The 20,490-nt window shown below is 40.0% G+C and overlaps 1 protein-coding gene across 2 annotated transcripts; it reads left to right on the top strand.

Annotated features, from left to right (window-relative positions):
* Positions 1–1,412: 1,412 nt before the first annotated feature.
* Positions 1,413–2,711, top strand: RB195_017595 (uncharacterized protein; the record flags this gene model as incomplete). Of its 2 annotated transcripts, XM_064184659.1 has the most annotated exons (6): positions 1,413–1,513; positions 1,813–1,882; positions 1,947–2,147; positions 2,197–2,316; positions 2,372–2,516; positions 2,566–2,711. In XM_064184659.1, 6 exons carry the CDS (start codon positions 1,413–1,415, stop codon positions 2,709–2,711), a joined length of 783 nt encoding a protein of 260 aa, XP_064040540.1. The 2 variants fall into 2 exon arrangements, with proteins under 2 accessions (XP_064040540.1, XP_013304704.2); XM_013449250.2 differs by lacking the exon at positions 1,413–1,513 and having other exon boundaries at positions 1,802–1,882.
* Positions 2,712–20,490: the final 17,779 nt, after the last annotated feature.

The raw sequence follows: 20,490 nt of genomic DNA, 5'->3' as shown, positions 1-20,490 counted from the left end.
AGGCTAATGAGCGTCGTTAATTGCACCGCGCGTCTCCTGATACCGTCATAATCGCCTGATTGCTCCTCTTGTGCTACGTCTTCTGACGCCCCGCCCACGCCACCCTCCCCACCAATTTCGCCGCGTCTGCCGCTCTTACGACGATTTTTTTCGTCGCGTCTGCAGCTCCTATGATGCGCCTTTAAAATCGAAAGGAAAGGAAAGTACCTGGTATTAGATGTTGTTTGAAGGTCTACATAAAGTGTGCTTGTAAGTTAACATAAAAGAAAGAAAGAATGGAATAGATTTGTTTAAGTAATATGTCATTTAGAAATGCGAGTGAAAATGAAATTATCCTGTTTCGACTTGTTAGGTGGGAAAAACTCATCCATCCCTGGGAATGCAAGAGATGTTTCAAAAAATGTCCCACTGATCGGTGTTGTGCTATGTTCTCTAATTTTTTTTCGCTTTCTAAGGGTTTCTTTTTGCTTATCTAGCTGGGTAAAACTGGCATTCAACGATTAACGAGGCTCGAATAATGTCTCGCAGACACACACTGCACCTAAAGGTACCTAAAGGTATATCTCGAAGATACAAAGGTCTCTGTTCGCCACTAATACACCTAAGCTGCCATATTGATTTTATGCAGAGAATAGTTAGAAATGAAGCGATAAAACGCTGTTGAAAGAAGTTTTAAGAACCATACAAAGTTTTATCATATAAAACTGTATAAAACGTACAAGCAAGTATTGAAATATTTGACATGCGCTCTATGTAAACATATCTATGTAAAATTTTGAAAAAAGTAAAATGCAGAAAGGAGTTCAGAGAAAGTATGCAAAGCACTAAGCGCATAAAGTTGCTGTTATTATAGCCGCCGCAGTTGAAAGTTGAACACGAGTTAGTTGAATAGCATCGTGACAAACACACGCTTATGCACTGCTGGTTTATATAGAAGACTTAGGGCTTGGAATGTGTTAAATTATGAGATGTGTGAAAATATATGCATGTTATTCTTTTCTCTGGAGCATCTTTTTGAGATAATTTTTTTACTTACATTAGAGTACAGTGTAAAGTAAAGTAGAGTAGTGTAGGGTGTGAAGTTACATTAGATAGAATGATCTACTTCTTTTTTTATTCCCAATAATGTGCGCTTAGCTATGTCCGTACATCAGAATTCGCTTCGGCAATTCGTTTTTCACTCCCCCCGCCTCCCCTCAAAATTCGCACTATCCACCGCCTCGTCGCGGCGTTGATTAGAGAGCAATAGGGAGGCGGGGTGTAGGTGATCATGGAAGCCGGTCGTGGAAGATGTATAGTTTCACGGGTACTTCTTGTTCCGCAGCTGGACTTACTTGTTGTTACTAGCTGGACTTACTTACTTGTTTAAATCGGACACAATCGACCTCTAGTTTTCTTTTTAGCTGCAACCTATGACGAGTAACCTGACGTTCCTTATCACTGATATCGTACTTCTGGCACTCCAATTTAGTGTCATCATTCTTAATGGATTCATTCTCTTCATATTTCTTAGGTAAGTTTTAATTTTACTCTCTGGATTAAAAAAATCCAGAAACTTATTGCGGATACAAAAGGCTCGTTCATTTCTTCGTTTAGAGTGAAGGACTTGCGTCAGAATAACGCACTTCGGTTGCTGTTGTTCTTGGCCATCGCCGACTTTTTACATGCCTTGACCAGTTCGCTTTTTTCAATCGGACAAAATGTTTTATCAGTGGACAAACGTTTTTCAGGCCTACCATATACAATCTATATGACAGCAGTCTGGAATCCTCTTCAAATAAATCTAAACCCACACTTCGTTATGATTTCTAGCACACCATTAGTGATTCAACTGAAAATCAATCTAACACTGACCATAACAATTGCAGCGGAAAGAGCACTGGTAGGTCTCCTCCGCCCACCGTCCTCTAACTTGTTTGCCCTTCCCACTGAGACCCTATTCTCAGGCCTTATTTTATCCACTTTTGTACCGGAAATTCTTGTCTGCTGCATATTCGTTTACGTCACTACTAATTGGAGTTGTTTTCGCTTGCAACGATCTACTTTTGGAATTCCTTCTCTCACCAATAGTGGAACGTCCCAACTGCGCAACAATTGGTTGCTTTGTCAGCGATGAGTTCCGCTTGTACTGGGGGACAAGCAATATGGTGTGTGAAGATAAATTTCTGCGATAATGAGGTAGTAACATTTGTTCAGATTATGGGTTTGTTTGTCGTTATACTAACATTCCTGGTGTTGTTCAAGCTTCGAGCCATCCAGAATAGCTCGAAAAAGATGGGTGCCGGCGTGGGTAGAGATAAGAGCAGGTTCAATCAGGTACGAGTCAGCTCATCTATCGCTGTCCCATCGGAGACATACTTTTTTTTTACAGGGCAACCTTATCTCTGTGGGGATCCTCCTTACATCATTGCTCTTCGTTATACTACCAAGCGTGTGCGTTGGATTCGTTGAAATGATCGGCCTCTCTATTTTCAGAAATGTCGGCCCTTTTTATATAGCTGGGCTCCTGTCTGCAGGTGAGTGCCTGTGAAATAGAGCGAATCAGTGTTATACTGTTCCCTTCAGGAGCCTGCAACACCGTAATTTTTGCTGTATTTAATCGGGACATGCGAAGATTGGCCAAAGACTGCCTCGCGGGAAAAGGAGTTCCTTCGCGCTTGCCATCAACAAGGATAGAAGTAGCTGCTTCTCGTTCTATTGCGAATAGATAGTCGGGGTTTACACTGTAACTTTGTTTTCAAGAGATCGCGAATAAAATGTTTGCTCTCAAAAAAAAGTCTGCTGCAAGGATCGGTTGCCCCTAATTTTCTTCCATCGTATGTGAATGAATAGCTACGGCTTAAGTATTACATCTTCTCCACGTCTTTTTCTTCTCGTTACAGCACGCAAGAAAAACGGAGTTGAGATTGCTTCGTATGACAACAAGTTAGTTCAAGAGTGGTACAGTAGAAGTTGAAATGGATGTCCAGATTGCTCAGTAGAATTTGAAGTCTCCTTTTTCCAGTGAAGGAGTTTTGAATTATTATTATTAGAATTTTATCTTTCTGAGCAACCTATGGTTTCTGTTCAGTTTAATCCATTCTGTCTTCTGGAATGATTATTTGTTTTTTTTTCCTTCTAGTGTTCTGTTCTTTTCCTGCAACGAAATTATAGAAGCACTTTCTAGTATGGACTTTTTCTTTCCACTCTTATAAAATACATCCAGTTCGGTTACAATGGCGGCGAAATCTGCAAGTAGCAAAGCAGTTACAGTAATAGAATAATAAATCAGACAGCTTTAACCGTGCTGTAAGATTAAAGGATAAAGGATAAAGTTTCCAGCGTTAAGCAATCCGCTTCGGATGCGCCCCCACGTTCACTTCAATTCAGAATCGTTTGAGGCTTACGAACGTGTAACTAGCCTGTACAATGACTTTCGGTGGCTCGCCGAAGCGTCAAGTCAGTGTTGTTATCCTCCCAGACCAGTCTAGTAATAACTTATCGATCCCGTAGGGATGAAAGGCACTAGGGCGGATTCGAAGCACCGATCGATCGTGCAGGAAGAGGAACCTCTAGCCGCTACACTACACCCGCCCCGCTGTAAGATTATTTGCAACGAAAACGCAGAATAACTCCTACAAATACAGCAGAATCGGCAGGAACCGTTCCAACAATCATACGGATGTAAAAGTTCCCCCGCATCGTTTTAAATTCGTGTTTTCGTTTTTGTACTCGCAAATCATTTTCCGAACCCTACCTAAATTGGAGAGGGAGGAAAGGTCTATGCCGAACTTAGAGAGAGAGAGAGTAAATCAGTAAACCAAGCAAGCAATCTTTTCACTGGAGTACAAGAGAAGTGGACTTTTTTGTAGTCTGTTCAATTGAACCAAATGCTGTCGTCCTAGTTATTTCGTAACGGCAATGCGAGAGCAACAAAGACTTGCCTCGGCGCCTCTTTGGTCGGCTTTCGTGTACAATCAGGTCTATGTTGGAACTATAGAGAGTGTGTTTATCGCTTCGCAAGACGAGACCATACCAGAGAAGACGAGTTCCACCCATTTTCTGGGCTAAGAGATACACACCTAGTCCCTGCCGAATGCATTAGTTGCGGATGTGATGGTCGAGGCGAGTGACACTAATCATTCATTCCAGCATCTTCATTTCCATCACTTCGGAACGAGTTTCCGGTCCATTTCTTTAGTTGCTGAGCGGGACTCGGCGCCACAGAGTGCTACGGGTCAGATGACTTGAGACGGTCAGCTATTTTCCTGTCAAAAGCGCATCGATGGTTGCTCGCCACATCAGCCCTGCAGAGTTTGCACCAGCGACAATCTAAGGTGTAAGGCTGCCATTGGAAGCAGTCGTCGAGGCAGGATATTAGGTGAAGTTAAAAGTTCTGAGTTTTTTTTTGCTTTATTTGGACGTTGGAAGTAACATAGCTAGGACTAACCGATTTACATGAAATATGCGCCGTTTTGTTCGATAACATTTGCCCATTTTGATAGTGATTTCATATTTCTGCGATTGAATGGGTCCTTATTGTCAAAAAAGTTGACCACCCCATTTCTGCAACTTCTCTTGAGCCCAAATCAAGAAAATTTTGCAGGTAGTTGAAGAAGTGATAGGCGCGGTGCTGGGTCCGGATTATGCGGTGGGTGCGGCAGAACAACCAATCCAAGCTCTCGGAGTTTCTGACGCGTCGTTAAGGATGTGTGCGGCCTGGCGTTATCTTGATGGAACACAACACCTTTACTATTAGCCAATTCTATCCGCCTTTAGGCGATCGCCGGCTTCAATCCGGTCATTTGTTGACAGTAGAGTAGAATTGAGTGTTTTGCCAAATGGGAGGAGTCCGTAATGGATGATTCCTCTGTGCTTGTCCTCACATACTTCACGAACATCTTTACGTTATGTGACTCAAGAGATCTGGAATCCACTAGGATGTCAGGAAGAGTCAGTGATGATGTCAGTGCTGCACATCGGAAAAGTCATAGCATAGTATATGATATAATGATTGTAATGATGACATTAAACTTGAAGCGTAGATAAATGGAAGTAAGTAACGCCTAAAAATCTCCCAAATTCCTCTGTGGAAATAATTTTGCTTACTCGACACAAATATTTACCTCAAAGGCATCTAGGAATTAGGAATAGATGAACGGGATCACCCACAATCTACGGCCCCGTATAAGAACTACCCACTTGAAATCCGTACCACCCCAGATTCGTGGTATGCTCCCTTTAAGATCAAATCATTTTCACTTGACTTTCATAAATATTAATTTGATTTTGCGGCAAAATCTTTCTGTATTCTAAGCACAGAACTAATTTTCTGTTCATATTTGTGCAAAAAGTGCTGCCTCTTATCTCTTGCAAACGTAGAGTCGCGAAAGGAAAAAGCTTGAGATGGGACTATAAATTGCGGGATCCGGGTTGGTTCGCTCACTCCTTCTTAATCGTCGTAAAAAAAACAACGTAGAAACAGCCGTTTTTGCGACGATTTCAGTCAACGCGCAACCCTTGTGCACGCCAAATGCGAGCGGTCAAACATGCACGTGATGCCTTATACAGGAAGATCAGCTGCAGGACTTCTTCTCTATAAAGTCCTTTGAAGAAAAATGCGATGAGTTGAGTTTGAGTTCCTCCGAGAAGAGAAACTACTGGGCAACTTCTTGGGCAAGTAGGGTTACTACTGGGGCCCGTTCGAGCAAATTGACGCGTAGCGGAAGCACAGGTGATACGGGTGAGTTTTTTTCGTGCTACTGACACGAACCTGCACATTCAAGTGCAGCTACGTAAGAACCGCAGACAACTTCGCAAAAAATGAAACCATTTATTTCAACGAATTTATACATACAGCGGTGTGACGAAGAAAAATGATATGAGAAAGATCCCAGCAAAGCAAGATAAAAAGGTAGCAGAACGCGATGGTCTATCGCAGCGCTATATTTGAGACAGTGCCTAAAGGCATCACCCCACGAATCTGAGGTGGTGCGGATTTCAGGTGGAGTATCCGTGTACGGGATAGTAGATTATGGAGAGGGGTGTGGTTCCGTCCATTTCTACCTAATTGCCGTAAAAAACGGCCCGGAAGATACGGCGCCGCAGAGGGTTGGTGCGCTCCAATCGAACTCATTGTGGAAAATAGTGCGCCGGAACGGTCGAAGGTCGGTCATCTTCCGGGCCGTTTTCTACGGCAATTAGGAAGAAATGAACGGAATACCCCCTCTCCATAATCTGCAACCCCGTATACGAGTACTCCACCGGGAATCCGTACCACTCCAGATTCGTGGGGTGATGTCTTTAAGATACCGCGGCAAACATGGATCTATATTCGCAGTTCGATTACTTCTAGATAGTGAACATACTTCACTTCTACTATACTGATCAACATTGCGCAGATGTAACGGTTCAGAGTCGTAGCACTTTAAATTGTAGATGACTTACACCGTATTTAGCCATAATCCATAAAAAAAAAACAGCTCTTTTTTATGTATGAACAACAACGGAACTCTAACGAAATTTACAGGTTAATTGTTTTCCTCATGCCGTTCACAAACTACACAATTAATGTGATCACTTTCCGTTTAATTCACTTCTTACTATGGCATTGTTGATCGTATGGAAAGCTTAATTTAATTCTTGTTAGCACACAAGCAGCTTCTCAGCCACATCGCATTTTGCATAATTCCTTCTTTTCTACAAGCGAGAAGCAATATTGACGTTTTGAGAACATTGTCTGATTAACATTACAGTATAGCATGCTGAAGTCTTTTTTTTCTCAAGGTCTCATCGATGTATGTAGCCACATCCTGTACAGGTAACGCTTAGCTCCAACTAGTAGCTAAGGGACTGATTTGTGTGAATGATCTTCATTTCTACACTATTGCCTCAAGTTAGCTGCCTTCTGTTGTCTTCTGCCTTTTCCTTACATACTTTACAAACATCTTTACATTTTGTGACTCAAGAGATCTGGAATTCGCTAGGATATCAGAAAGAGTCAGCGATGATGTCAGTACTGTACATCGGAAAAGTCACAGCATAATGCCAAAATCAAACTTGAAGCGTAAATGAATGGAACTAAGTTAAAATTAAAAGTAATTAGAAACTAACTAACTAAGCAAAATTAATATTCATTTAGTTTTGGGTGAAAGTCTTTTTGTATTCTAAGCACAGAACTAATTTTTTGTTTTTTTTAAATGCAAAAAGTGCTTTCTCCTATTTCCTGAAAACGTAGAGTCGCGAACAAGAAAAGCTTGAGATGGGATTAAAGATTGCGGGATTCGGATCGATTCACTCACCTCTCCTTAATCGTCGTAAAAAAAATAACGTCGTAGAAACAGGTGTTTTTTTGCGACGATTTCAGTTGCAAACGCGCCACCCTTGTGCACGCGCCGCTTCCAAATGTGAGCGGTCGAATACTGGTGGTGTCTTCTCGCCGGCCTCTTCACCCGAAGCCAATGAACAAGGTGTTGGGGCGATCGGAACGTGCACATAGAAGAGGGTTCTGACGGATCTAGCACGGACTAGGACGGTCTCAACGCCGTTTTTATACGACGATTGTGGAGAGATGAGCGAAACCAGGCCGTGTTCTACACCACGTCAGATTGAGGATATTCTGCCTTTAAAGGCAGCGAGTCACGAAATTGAGTGAAATAGTGTTGAAACCTGATAGAGAACATAGAGCCAGAGGTGCAGAACACGGATATGAGTGCGGCTCCGTTCAATTTCTTCTAATCTTAAATAAAACAGCTTAGGAAACGACGTTTGTCCTGCAAATGAGAACGCTCTACCCATGTGCACGCTCCGCATACCCGAGCAAGCGGTCCAGAATCAATAAGGTCTAATCAGCAGCCTGCACAGGTGAATGAATAATGAATGGTCAATGAATAGACTGCTGAGGGAACTGGCGCTTTAACGTACCTTGTACGAACAAGCGTAGTCCTCTTGTAGATTTGGAGGAAATGAGTGAAGCCACGCAAATACTCGGAATCTAAATCCGGAACTCTATAATTGTACGAAAACTCCAACATGGTCAGCTTCATGATATGCTGTTTTTGATCCATTTTCATGGTTTTGCCGCGCACACTGTTCCATTCGACAATGGAGTCAGGAGCGGCAACACTGAGCGCCATTTGCGAGCCTCTTCGACAAGCGACGAAAGTGCTTCCATCCTTCAAACACGTCCCTTTTCGCAAACCTCAAGCTGCCTTGTTGCATGTAATGTTCGAAATATTGAATGTAGTGACGAAAAATGCTATGAAAGTGGTCCTACTGTGATTCAGAAGCACGAGACTAGAAGAAGCTTGTGGATGAGCTGGAGGGACTTCGTTCATCCTGATTAGAAAACAGGTACTTTTCAGAAAGGAAAGGAAGTAAGCAACAACAGCTATGATGGAAACCCGATATAAATCAAATGAGCCCCACTCAGAAGTGGAAACAGAAACCGTTGAAACTTCTAGCTGGAGTTGTATATATGTCGTCATTTTCTGCACATCATTCGTCAGAATGAATAAAAAGTTGAAAAAGTGCTGCATTTTTATGTCAGTTCTTCTCTGAGCTTTGTTATAAATTCATCAATATATGAGGAGGACAAACTGCACAACCAATTTAAATATACATTCAAAGCAGAACGCGTGAGGATTTCTCACTTTCTGTAGCTTTCAACCCATCACACAATTCCAATGAAAGGGCAATGTTCCTGAATAGAACTAAAATTTTCTCAAAATTATAGTGAGCTCTGCTGTTTCTTGTTTCTGTTTTCTGTTTTGTGTCTCATCTACGGGTGTTTTCATATAAATAAATAAGTAAACCTTGGAAATCATGCATATTTCACGAATTACTACTCGAGAAACAGAAACCGACTTAGTCTGAAATGCTTTAGTAGCAGAACAAGCAGCAATCAATCTTTTTTTTTCCTTGAAAGAAGATGCATAATTGCAACGAAAAGGACGTTGTTAATTTGGAAGTTGTGCCGTCTGGCTTCAAAATTCTCGCACTAACCAGCAGCAACGTCGGATTGCTACCGTAGAATCGTCTTGACCAAATATTGCTAGGAATATTCTTCTGGTGGAATCACTTATTATTATAGTACTATACTATCATACTGTACTATGTACTATTCTGCTTATTGTAAAGGATAAAGGATAAAGCACCTGCTGCTAATCAACCCGCTTGAGATGTGCCCACACATGCACTTCAATTCAGGATCGCTTGAGGTTTACGAACGTGTAAGTGGTCTATGCAATCATTTGCGGAGCTACCTGATGTATCAGGTCAGTGCTTTTGTCCTTCCAGACAAGGCAAAGTCCCAATTTATCGACACCAGATTGATTGATTCAACCTTTGGTTGGCTCTTTCGAACAATGTGTCGATCGTGCAGTCACTGCAGAACCACTTGCCGCCACATCACCCCATAGTTAGTATGTGGGATCAAATCTTCTGCTCGCAATTGAGATCAAGATTTCAAAATGACACCATATTCTGTTGTCGAGAAATGGTGGTCAATCCGTGTTCAGTGACACACCAACGGAAAATGGATTAGAGCTTTAGATTAGATAAGACGCTGCAATATTTCTGTACTTGAAAATTATTCATCTCACCACATATTTCGACATCACCGTTCACGTTCGTAAAAGAGATTTCATTGGTTTGTTTTCGACAAAAAAAGGAACACACTGAATAACTAAAACGAATAAAAAAGCCCCCTAAATTCATCAGACAACGTTTGATCGCGTGTTCTTTTGATCAGTGCTTGATGAGTTAATTACTACTAGTCCTAAATATGATTTTCTGTAATTAAATGATTCATTGAAGACTATTAACGGCCAGTTAGTAGCTATGAGGGAGACGTGCCTATTAAATGCTTACAACGCCACATATAGTATGAATTTGGGCGTGGCTTAGCTGGAAAGCGAAAATAGGGGAATAACAACGAAAATTCAGTCCGCAATCCATGTGCTGCAAAACCCTTCTTCTTTCTATGTGTTCACGAATCTGTGCTCCTATTTTATTACAATTAGGGAGGGCTTCGAGGCAAATTTTCTATGCTTTCTTCTCTCCGATAGTAGAAACGGTTCACAGCGCACACTTCGGATATATCAGGCTAAAACAGGCCAAACACTCACAATAATTCAGTGATCCGGTGGATCAGGTGCTCAAAGTGGTTCATTTTACCCAACGATGCAATTCCTTAGACAGCTAGAATCGACTAAATTAAAACGTGTAAAGTGGATCTCACAACTTAGCTGTTACATCGACTGATTCATCACTACCCAACGTTCAACTATAAGTTAATCACGTTTTATTTCTTCACCCATCAGGAAGTAAACAGTTGCTTTCGAAGTAAACTTATCAATCTTCAGCTGCTGATCTATATAATTACTAACACTTGCAAACGATGTACATCGAAGCCCTTCTCAATATTGCAGAAAAATATTTAACCTAGAAAATTCTTATGCCTGCTGTGTTGAAGCTTTTTTGAAACCTTTTGATGTGAGAAATAGAGTTTGGGAACCATCATCACGAGAACAGCAGTTCATAGTAGCAGATCATCGAGAGCATCTGTCCACAACACCTTTCTTTAGTCAAAAAATTCTCGTTGGCTCTAATGTCGCTCTGCCGGGAGCAGAAATGTTTGAACAAGAAGTTACTACTCACAGACCCGTTGAAAATCACGGCAAGCAATCAAGCTAGCATCAGATTGCCTCGCTCAGATCAGATCAACAACTTACTCTGATCATTACCAGTCTACCTCTTGACTTATGCGGAACAATCAGATGCGCTCAATGAAAAACGACTAACCTTACTTATGCGCAACAAACTGACCCTGTGATTCTACCGACAAGTGTTGTATGAGCGAGTATTACGATTTATAAGAGGACTAAAGAGAATGCGTAATAGAGTCGCTAATGACGATTGAGCGTGGGCGAAAAACCTAGACGTCCTGTAATGGTAGTAGAGAAATAACGAAGAAATAACAAAGGCGATCATCTCCAGGGATACGCAAAACCCAGTGCTTTGCTGAGAGGATCCAGTGAACCGTACCTATTCATGTCTCTCATCTGCCACAAATATATATACTCAAATATAGGTACACAGTTCTTCTTGTCTGTTCATAAATTGTGTGACTAGAATATCTGAGGTGGGGTCGTGAGGAACACAAAGCCAGGTAAATACAATCCAAACTCAGAACAGAAATTTTTGTAAGCGAGTAGTAGTAGAAGGCATTGTAAGCATCCGATCAGTGTTTTCGTTTCTATCCAAATTTTTTCTTCTCCATCGGAATGATCGTTTATATTCATTCTGCGAGGATTCGACGATTACGGAGAGATGAGCGGAACCACCCCAAATCCTGCAATCTAAAACCCCATCTCTGGCTTTCCTGCGGATTCCCTCACCACGTCAGATTATGTATGAGTATGCGGACTTTAAATCAAAGTGTTTAGAGCTCGCTGACCTTTTTGGTGGAATGATTCAGTGTTTTTTTTAGGAGAACAACGCGTTTTTGAAGAGGTAAAAGTAAAAAGGGAGCGGGTGTGGCGCAGTCGGTTAGAGGTCCGTTGTAGCCACACGGTCGAGGGTTGGAATCGGCCCTAGTGCTCACCAGCCTTTCATCCCTATGGGGTCGATAAATTGGTACCAGACTTGTCTGGGAGGACAAAAATACTGACTGGACACATCGGCTGGCCCCCGCAAGTCATTGTATAGGCCAACACGCGTTCCAAAAACCTCAACGATTACGAATTTCAGTAAAACGCGTTGGCGCATCCCTAGTGGATTGGTACGCCAGTGACTTTATCCTTAATCCTTTTTCAAAGAAAAAAGAAAGAGGTCTAACTATTGGTTCAGCGGTGTAACAGTTACGGTTTTTATAAGCTGTGCGGTAAAGAGAAATGGCAATACTAAGAGAGTGGCTGTTTTTGGTAATGAGAAAATATCAGCTAGTTTTTTCCCCCTCTGAAAAAAATCATTTATTTAACCGTTTACTCATTTATTATTTTTTTTTTATTATCACAATGAGAAATAACAAAACACATGCATTTATGAGCAATGTTGCGATAATTAGGAAAGCAAGGGTAGCTTTACCACCTCAATCCTCAGCGGCGTCATTCTGCTATTCAGTAGCTTTGGAACGTAACGATGCTCCGCCATAGCCGTTAGAGTAACATGTGTAGTTTCACCTTCATAAAAAAAAGTGACTCATTAGAACAATAACCAAATCGGATAGCAACTGACTACAATGATGGGACTCTTAAAACAGTATGGTCTGGCGTATCAATGAAAATGAGATGTGCTAACTCTTCTGACTGCAATTCGTAATCGTTTGAGATTTATGAGCGTGAAGAGCACTAGATCGAGCAGAGCGACTTCCAGGTTGCACTTTACTCACTTTACTCTTTCATGTATTGTATTTTGTGTATTTCAGAATTGGGATGGTTTCAGAATGAGTGAATGAGACATTAATGAGGTTCTTTGAAGATCAGAAGGGCAAAGGATAAGGGATAGTGTACGGCGGTAATCACTCCGGTTGAGATGCGCCACCGCGTTCACTTCAACTCAGAATCGCTTGGGGTTCACGAGTGCGTGTCTAGCCTACACATTGACTTCCTGGGCCAGTCGACGTATCAAGTAAATGTTTTCATCCTCCCATACAAGTCGGGAATCTGTTTATCGGCTCCAGAAGGGTGAAAGGCTTGCTTGGCGCCATGGCGGTTCCGAACCATCGATCGATCGTACAGTAACAGTCGAAACTCTTAGCGACTACGCTACATCCCCCGTCCTAGAGTGTAATATTGTGGATGTATATCACTAACCCTATTTTGGGCAGCTTCATCCAGCCTCCGTAACTATGAATAATTATTCATTTTACGTAATGTGGGTGTGGTTGTCGCGAAAATGGAGCCGTCATACACTGCTTCACACTCCTTCGCAACGAGGCACATGTCACGTGCCCTAAGCGAAGTTGTGTTACTTTATGAAAAACTACGCCTTCTACGATTTCTAATCAACGGACGTGATAAGAGGAGGAACTGATACTCTGCCTCCCACCTCTCTGTCTTCTGCGAAAAAACATTTTTCAAGTGAACAATGCAGACCGTCTTCTTCCGATTAAGCGAGTCTTGAGCTCAGTTTTTCCTGGATCACTACATCCATCTTTGGCTGCAAATTGAACCACCTTATACTTCATTGCAGCACAAGATATGTTAAGCCTTGAAATTCCGCTATAACTCTCTACATTTTGAGATTTTAGGTTTTGATAACATTACAGAAACGACGTAACACTCGTGCTTTTAAAATGTACAATGCAAATGGAAAATTTTCTAAAATTTTATTTTTTCTTTTTTTTCTAAAATGGTACTAGCACTTCATAGCAACTCCAACGAATTGAATTAAAAGATAATTCTTTCAGAAATTCTAAAACATGAACGATAGTCGATTAATGGTCACTTATTGAGTATTTTAGAGTATATTTCTTTTTTTTTTCAAGTGTTCGTTCCATTACGGTCGCTTTAATGACTGTCTCCTCGAGAATTTTTTGACCAGACGACGTCGCCAGATTTAATGCTTCAATGGACAGTAATGATGTCGAATCTTCACAAGAAATCCAAAATTTACCAGGATGAATTCGTAGCTGAAGAGCTTTCATTCTGAATTTATAAACCGATGTTTATTGGCCTAATATATAATCACCGCTTACTGTATTCACATATCGGTGTTTTTTTCTCATTAGTACGAAATTTAATGTTCTGGTTTTTTTTTATTGTCAACGGAAAACAATTATTGTTTTCCAAAAAATAATAACTTATGTTTTACTTTAAAAAAATTAGATGCTTGTGTTTCTCTATCCACCATGAGAACTGTGGATATTCGTACAAGCACAGCCTCAAATATATATATATATATATATATATATATATATATATATATATCCTCTACGCACTGTGTTTTAGGCACTGTCTCCGATATAGCGTTGCGATAGTTGCTAAAGCTTTGCTGTTTGCTTTGATGAAATGAATTTCGTCTTTAATGAACGACTTTTTCCTCTTGTTGTTGCCACAAATGCGCAAATAGGAGAGCTCAAGCCAATAATTACAAAAAAAGGCTTTCCAATAAAGAATATATATATATATATATATATATGTATACAAATATTCCCTCCAACATAAAAATGCATATGTACAACTTCACGTCTTTGGTTTTATGATTTGAGAACTGTGACGAATTTTATTCTGAACAATGCTGAGTTCCAAGCTGTTAGGTAGGATGGGTTTAAACACATCAACATAGACCTATCTCATTGTTTTTTTTTTCTGCTGATCACTACCGAAGTTTTCCAATTGTTGACCTATTACTCCGTACTGCAAAATGAGTAGAGCACATAGATAGGGATCAAACGAAAGCATCTAAAGAAATGAACAGTGCAAGGAATAATGAAGTGCTTGGATCAAAAAATGTTTTCATCGGAGAACACGACAGTATAAAACATCGTATATTTTTTATTATTTTATTTTTGAAATAAAGTAACCACATTTTTTACTTCCACTTTGAACTGTTAGTGAAGCTGCTGGACCATAGTGAAGTCGGAAAATTGTAAAGTCAACGAAAAGAAGTTGGAAAACTCAAAGTCTCAAAATATTCGCGATATTCATGGAATTTCTTCAACTTCAAATACAGCTATTTTTACATGTGACCATCACACAATTTCTTGCAATTATAGCTTGCAAACAGATGCAGATGCCGACTTTCGAGCACTTTCTAATCATTCACTCTGAAGATGCATTTAAAAGTAACTAATGATAAAGTGGCTTGCGCTAATCAATCCGCTTGTTATCTGCCACCATCTTCATTTCAATTCAAAATCGTTTGAAGTTTACGAATGTGCGTAGCCTACATAATGACTTGAGAGGCGAGCCGACGGGCCAAGTTGACAAGCAAATCTGGGAGGGTAAAAACATACTTATTCATCCCAGAGGGATGAAAGGCTTGGTTGGCACTGGGACGGCCTCTAACCATCGGCCCATTGTGCAGTCACTGTGTTAATCATGTAAATTTTTCATTTTCATTTCTGTGTCATTTCTGTGTTAATCATGTAAATTAAGCCCGATCAACGCAAATCTAGAGCGAATCTCGCACCTCACAGATGTCTATGTGTTCGGAAAGCAGTGAATGAAATTGGTGTAAAGACCAAGGCTGCAAAATTTGTTTGTTTTTCTATTTTGATTTGATTTAGCTCAAGAACTCAACTACCTCTTAAACTTGCACGCGACTCGCAATCTCCTGGGCAACTTGTGCATTCGGAAATAGGATGAGTTATCATTTAAAAGGAAATCAAATGCACATGAACATAGAGCCATGGGATTTATGGAACAGGGATGCTTGCAAATTAGCTCTCAGCTCGTTGTATTCACGCATCGCTGCTCTTTCGGCTCACATTGCCTAACCGTCGCTTCTTCCCATTATAACGTTTGGTGAGATGAGATGCCAGGAAACAACTGGCACCTTTCTCTACTATGCGATTTAACTATGAGATTTATGAATAATTCGGTCATGTCAGGGATCCTGAGGTGTCAAGTAAGCCAGGATCTCCCCAAGTTCTTCTTCAAGCGCACAGGGCAAATTCCGAATCCTTCATAACGTCTTATCCAGCGCATCAGAAAATTTCTACAAGTGCTCATTCGCTGAAAAAAAAACTGAAGCCCAACTCTCATTTTGTGCGTTGAGTGGAAAAAACTTCTTTTTCCATTTTATTGAGTGAGTGTGTCGTTTTCCTCTATTGATGTTTATATTTATTTCTCAGAGGAGTTTTCTAGACGACATTTCCATATCCCTCTACACTCATATATTTCCAGAGCACAAAACATGCCTCACCGTTGCTCACCGTTTCTTCCAAATTATTTCCCCAAAAATGAGCATTTATTCAGAAGCACTACACAGACAATTTTCGCTATAATCTCCATCTTACCCAAATTTGTATGATATGTAGGACCAATCTAGGAGAGGTGTAGAATAATGCTTAAAAAGTTAAAAAGTAAAACTAACACAGTTAAACAACACAAAAAAATAACAGCAGATTTTAGGAAGATAACTTTTGGCTATTAAGTTCTATTAGCGCAGAGGGCTGAATACAAATTCATGCGAATCGAAACTTTTAACTGAGTGATTCGAAGAATGTTACTCTCACACTTTTTTGAATAGTTCCGAAATAGCTTCTTCTGTTGAACTCGCGTAATTTTTAACCATTAAAAAATGATAAAATCTCAAAGACTGCCATTAATAATGTTGAAATTAATCCGTGTTTTTATCTGAAATGAACATGTTCTCTTTGTGTCTCGTGGTCAGAGAGATATGACTGCTCAAAGTAACGAACCTCATCAAAAAAAAAATCGTTGTTAGTTTTTAAGGTGCGGTTGAAAGGTGGACAGACGAAAAATTCTCTTTTTTTCGCAGGGGAAGAAAGCCACTACAATTCTGAGAATTGGCCGAATTTCTACACCCACTCTCCTCACAGCGGGTGTAGTGTAGCGGTTAGAGGTTCCGCTTCCTGCACGAGGTTCCAATCCGCCCTTGTGCTCTCCAAGCCTTGCATCCCTTCGGGGTCGATAAATTGGTACCAGACTCGTCTGGGAGGATAAAAACACTGACCTGACGCATCGGCTAGCCCCCGCAAGTCATTGTATAGGCCAGTTACACGTTCGTAAACCTCAAACGGTTCTGAATTGAAGTGAACGTGGGGGCGCATCCCGAAGGAATCGATTAACGCTAGAAACCTTATCTTTTATCCATTATGCTTTACTCTCTTCACAGAGAAAATATCCAAAAAAGTACCCTAGCAAGTAGTTTGACGTGAAGCGAATTAATGCCGCGGAGCAAGCAACAAAAAACAGCAACAAAAAGTTTAATGGGGTGTAGAGATAATGCACCGGGTGTGCACTGAGTCTGCAGTATTTTTTGTAAGCTATTTAGCAGACATCACCCAACTATTTTTGAATTTTTGCTGGATGTTTGTTGGATATGCCAGCTGCTTCCTCTTTCCCACCGCTAAATGTCGTCTATTTCTTTCTTCGAGTGTTCTTTGATGTGGCAAATTTTTCCAGTGTAGACATCTTTTAACAGTGTCGGCTCTCGTATGACCACCCAAATTAGGAGCGTCTATCAAGGCCAACAGAGGTAAGCAGAAAAAATGCCAAATACAAAGACAATGATATTCTACTGAGTATCTCTAATTGAGCCATGCCATAGAACGCAAAAACACGCTAAGGAGTAGTTAAACAAGATAGCTGGAGCATTTTTTGGAGCTCTTCTCACTTTTTAGAGCACATGTTCTGACATAATTGCTGGATTCAAACACTATTCATTACAGATGTGTGGGTATTTTTTAGATACATATAATCACGAGAAATGTAGTGGAACGGCTTTAATTAGCAATTTAGCCTAGCTTCGAAGATTTCATTACAGTTTTCATTTCTAGTTGTATGAGAATGAATTTCTAGGGTTCTCCAATTATTTGTAAAATTCAAACGATGCGTTTAAACGAAAACAATATTCATTCGACATAGCCTGGAATTTAATATTAATATAAAAGGCGTTCTTAGACTTATGGTAATTACACTTTATATTTTGCCTCTATGTGTAGTTGTTCAATGAAAGTTCGAAATAAAATTAACGACAGATGAAAGTGTTAAGAATACTGTTGCCTACGTTTTAGTCTGGAATAAGAACATCCACCTCTTCCGACTAATTCGTGGACCAAGCATCCTCTTGATGAGAATTGTTCTTAAGCTTCGCTCTTAATTCATCTTCATTAATCTTAATTAATTAATTAATCTTCATCAGTCTCAAATCTCCTAAGAGTTTTCACACTAAAAATCAGAAAATCACCACTTTGGAACAGGAAATCTTTGATTTCTTAAACACACACGACGTGTCCATAATCAGTATCACATGTCACTACCATCAATATTGGAAAAAATTTCAATACTCATCATCATCTCGATGTTAAAGAAATTAAAAAAATCATCGGGCTCGAGTACATATTTAGAATCTCAGAATCTCAAAGAATTTCTCTAGGACACTACCTAGTGAACTTATTGGAGGGGCTGACTGCGACGTCATTATACTTTTTGCAGAGCAGGGCATATTTGTAATCAAGTATGTGTTCATGAAGTGATTACTTCATAAAGTATAAGTAGATTCACTCGAACTAAATTTTCCTTATAACGTTCCTTGTTCTTCCTTCTCCTTGACCTTTCCTACATCATTTTTTTCCCTACCATAGCACTAGGGTGGTTGTAGGGTGCGAGAAAAGTTAACTAATTCTCCAAGTGCATAGCAAGAGTCTCCATTGGACACCTACGTGCTCAACGAAGATTCCAGCTGCGTACATAAAAAATCTTAAAAGTTTGGAGTTAAAATAAAGTCAGGTCTTTGAATAAAACTTGCATTTCCTCAAGAAACTACGAAGGCTATAAATCAATTCATGTCATTCAATCCAATAGGTTCTCAAGGAAAGAAATGAGATGATATTCCTGATATATTGCTGCAGGTAAGAGTTAATGTACTAGTTACTCCTACACAAATAATTAAATAATTTACACCCTTATGTACTGCTCAGAAAGCACTTATTGAGATACGCAATCGGTTCACTCTATGTGGCATCCTATTAAATAAATCTTTACCCTATAAATAATCTGAATGGATCGACGTTTCTCTGTCCTCTACAGTATTGCATACTGTAGCCACGGTTATTTTTTTACTGACGCACTGAAATAATTTCACTTTTGTCGTGGTAGCTTATTTCCGCAATAAACCTTAAACGGAAACTTTCATCGGAAATGTGAACATTGCTACATCAAATTTTCTAAAAATCCGAGTTACAGGAGAGACGGATGTTCTTCTCTTTGCGACCTACAAAACATTTAACGCGATTATGGGAACTCTGATGTGTTTCTAAAAGATGCCGTGATCCATCCCATTGTGGAGTGCAGTTTTAATCGTTGGGAACAAACTGTGGAATCCACAGTGATGCCTAAGCGGATATGTTACTTTGTGCTGTCACAGACGTGGTTTCGCTAAAGAGCTTTGCTCTTATGTGTTGGGAAAAAGCAGGTTCGCAGATATCGAACAGAAATTCTCAAAATTCTTTCCACTGCGTAACATATCAAATTCAGGATACCGAACTGATACTTGAATAAATCAAGGCCTTATTTAGCAGAGACATCAATTTGTTCAATGAGAAAATAGTATTGAAGGAAAAAAAACCTGACAAGGTGGATTTTATTACTCGTAAAGTTGTTATTTGTCGCAGTAGTTGCAGTTGCTCTTGGCACTTATGATTTTATATAACTACTCTGCACTTATGCTCACTAACTTATGCGGTTTTATTTCTGTTGGTTAATGTTATTGGTGTAAAAAGTTCTCTCTGACTAAGTTAAAGTGCTTCTGATGTTTCAGATTTCTGGTTATTCAGAAGGTCTTTCTAATTTAATTCTAACTCTTATTCAGGTGTAACCTTTAGAAACTGCATCTCAATTCCCACCTGCAAGTGGAGACGGCCACTTCACTCGCTCTAATCCTTCTTTTCCTGTTTTAGTCTTTTTAAAGCATTGGTTCAGAAATTACCTTGATGTCGTTTGTGGTTTTCAGGAGCTCATTAGTGTGATTTTCTATGTATGGCAACAACACAGGATCCTTACCAGACATCAGAAGTTCTCCATCTTTCACGACAAAGGTTGAGTTGATGCCTCTTTGACTACTGGACTTGTAGATAATTTGAATATTGCTTAATTGAGCATGTGACTGAAACATCATCCACCCACTTGGTTAGTTAGTTCAGTTAGCTAGCTTCAAGTTATTTCCTCATAGCTCGTATTGTCAACTCTTAACACTGCAGGTGCAGTTGATAAGACGTTCAGTACCGACTGCACAGTTGACTTCGAATTCTCTCTAAGCCAGCCGTACCCTTTATTTTTTTTCGTAATTTTATAGACTAGACATTTTCAATAGTCCAAGGGAATTTTGGAGAGAAGTCGAACCGTTTGACGCATCCCAAGCGGATTGATTGACGGCAGATACATTCCCGTGCGGATCAAGCGAGGTGATGGGCGAGGAACAAAACGTGAAATTCGGTAGCTGACAGAAGCGAGGAAACGCCAAGTAGCAGAAGAAGCAACTTACTGAAATCATTTTGAAATATTGTATTATTTAAACCTTTATTCTATTTTATTTTTATTTTAAAATCTATAAAATATCTTTGAATGCTGATTAAAGCACATAATACGGCAAAAATGAAAAGTCAGGTGCAGAGGTCAATCACAGAGCAACTACTGAAAAAGCGAAAAAATCTACATTTTGTTTTGACGGTTTGATAATTGAACGCCCCAGGTTCCTGAGTCAAATTCTTGCAAAAGAGTTAGAGATTTGAAACCACTTCCAAGAGATGAAGAATTCAAATCTACGTAGTTTTCAACAGTTCAAAAGTGGATTTAATAGAATTTAATAGGTAAAAAAAGC

This window comes from Necator americanus, chromosome II (genome assembly GCF_031761385.1).
Source record: "Necator americanus strain Aroian chromosome II, whole genome shotgun sequence".
Lineage (NCBI taxonomy): Eukaryota > Metazoa > Nematoda > Chromadorea > Rhabditida > Ancylostomatidae > Necator > Necator americanus.
The sequence above is the reverse complement of the archived record's forward strand: the minus strand, read 5'-3'. Positions and strand labels throughout refer to the sequence as shown.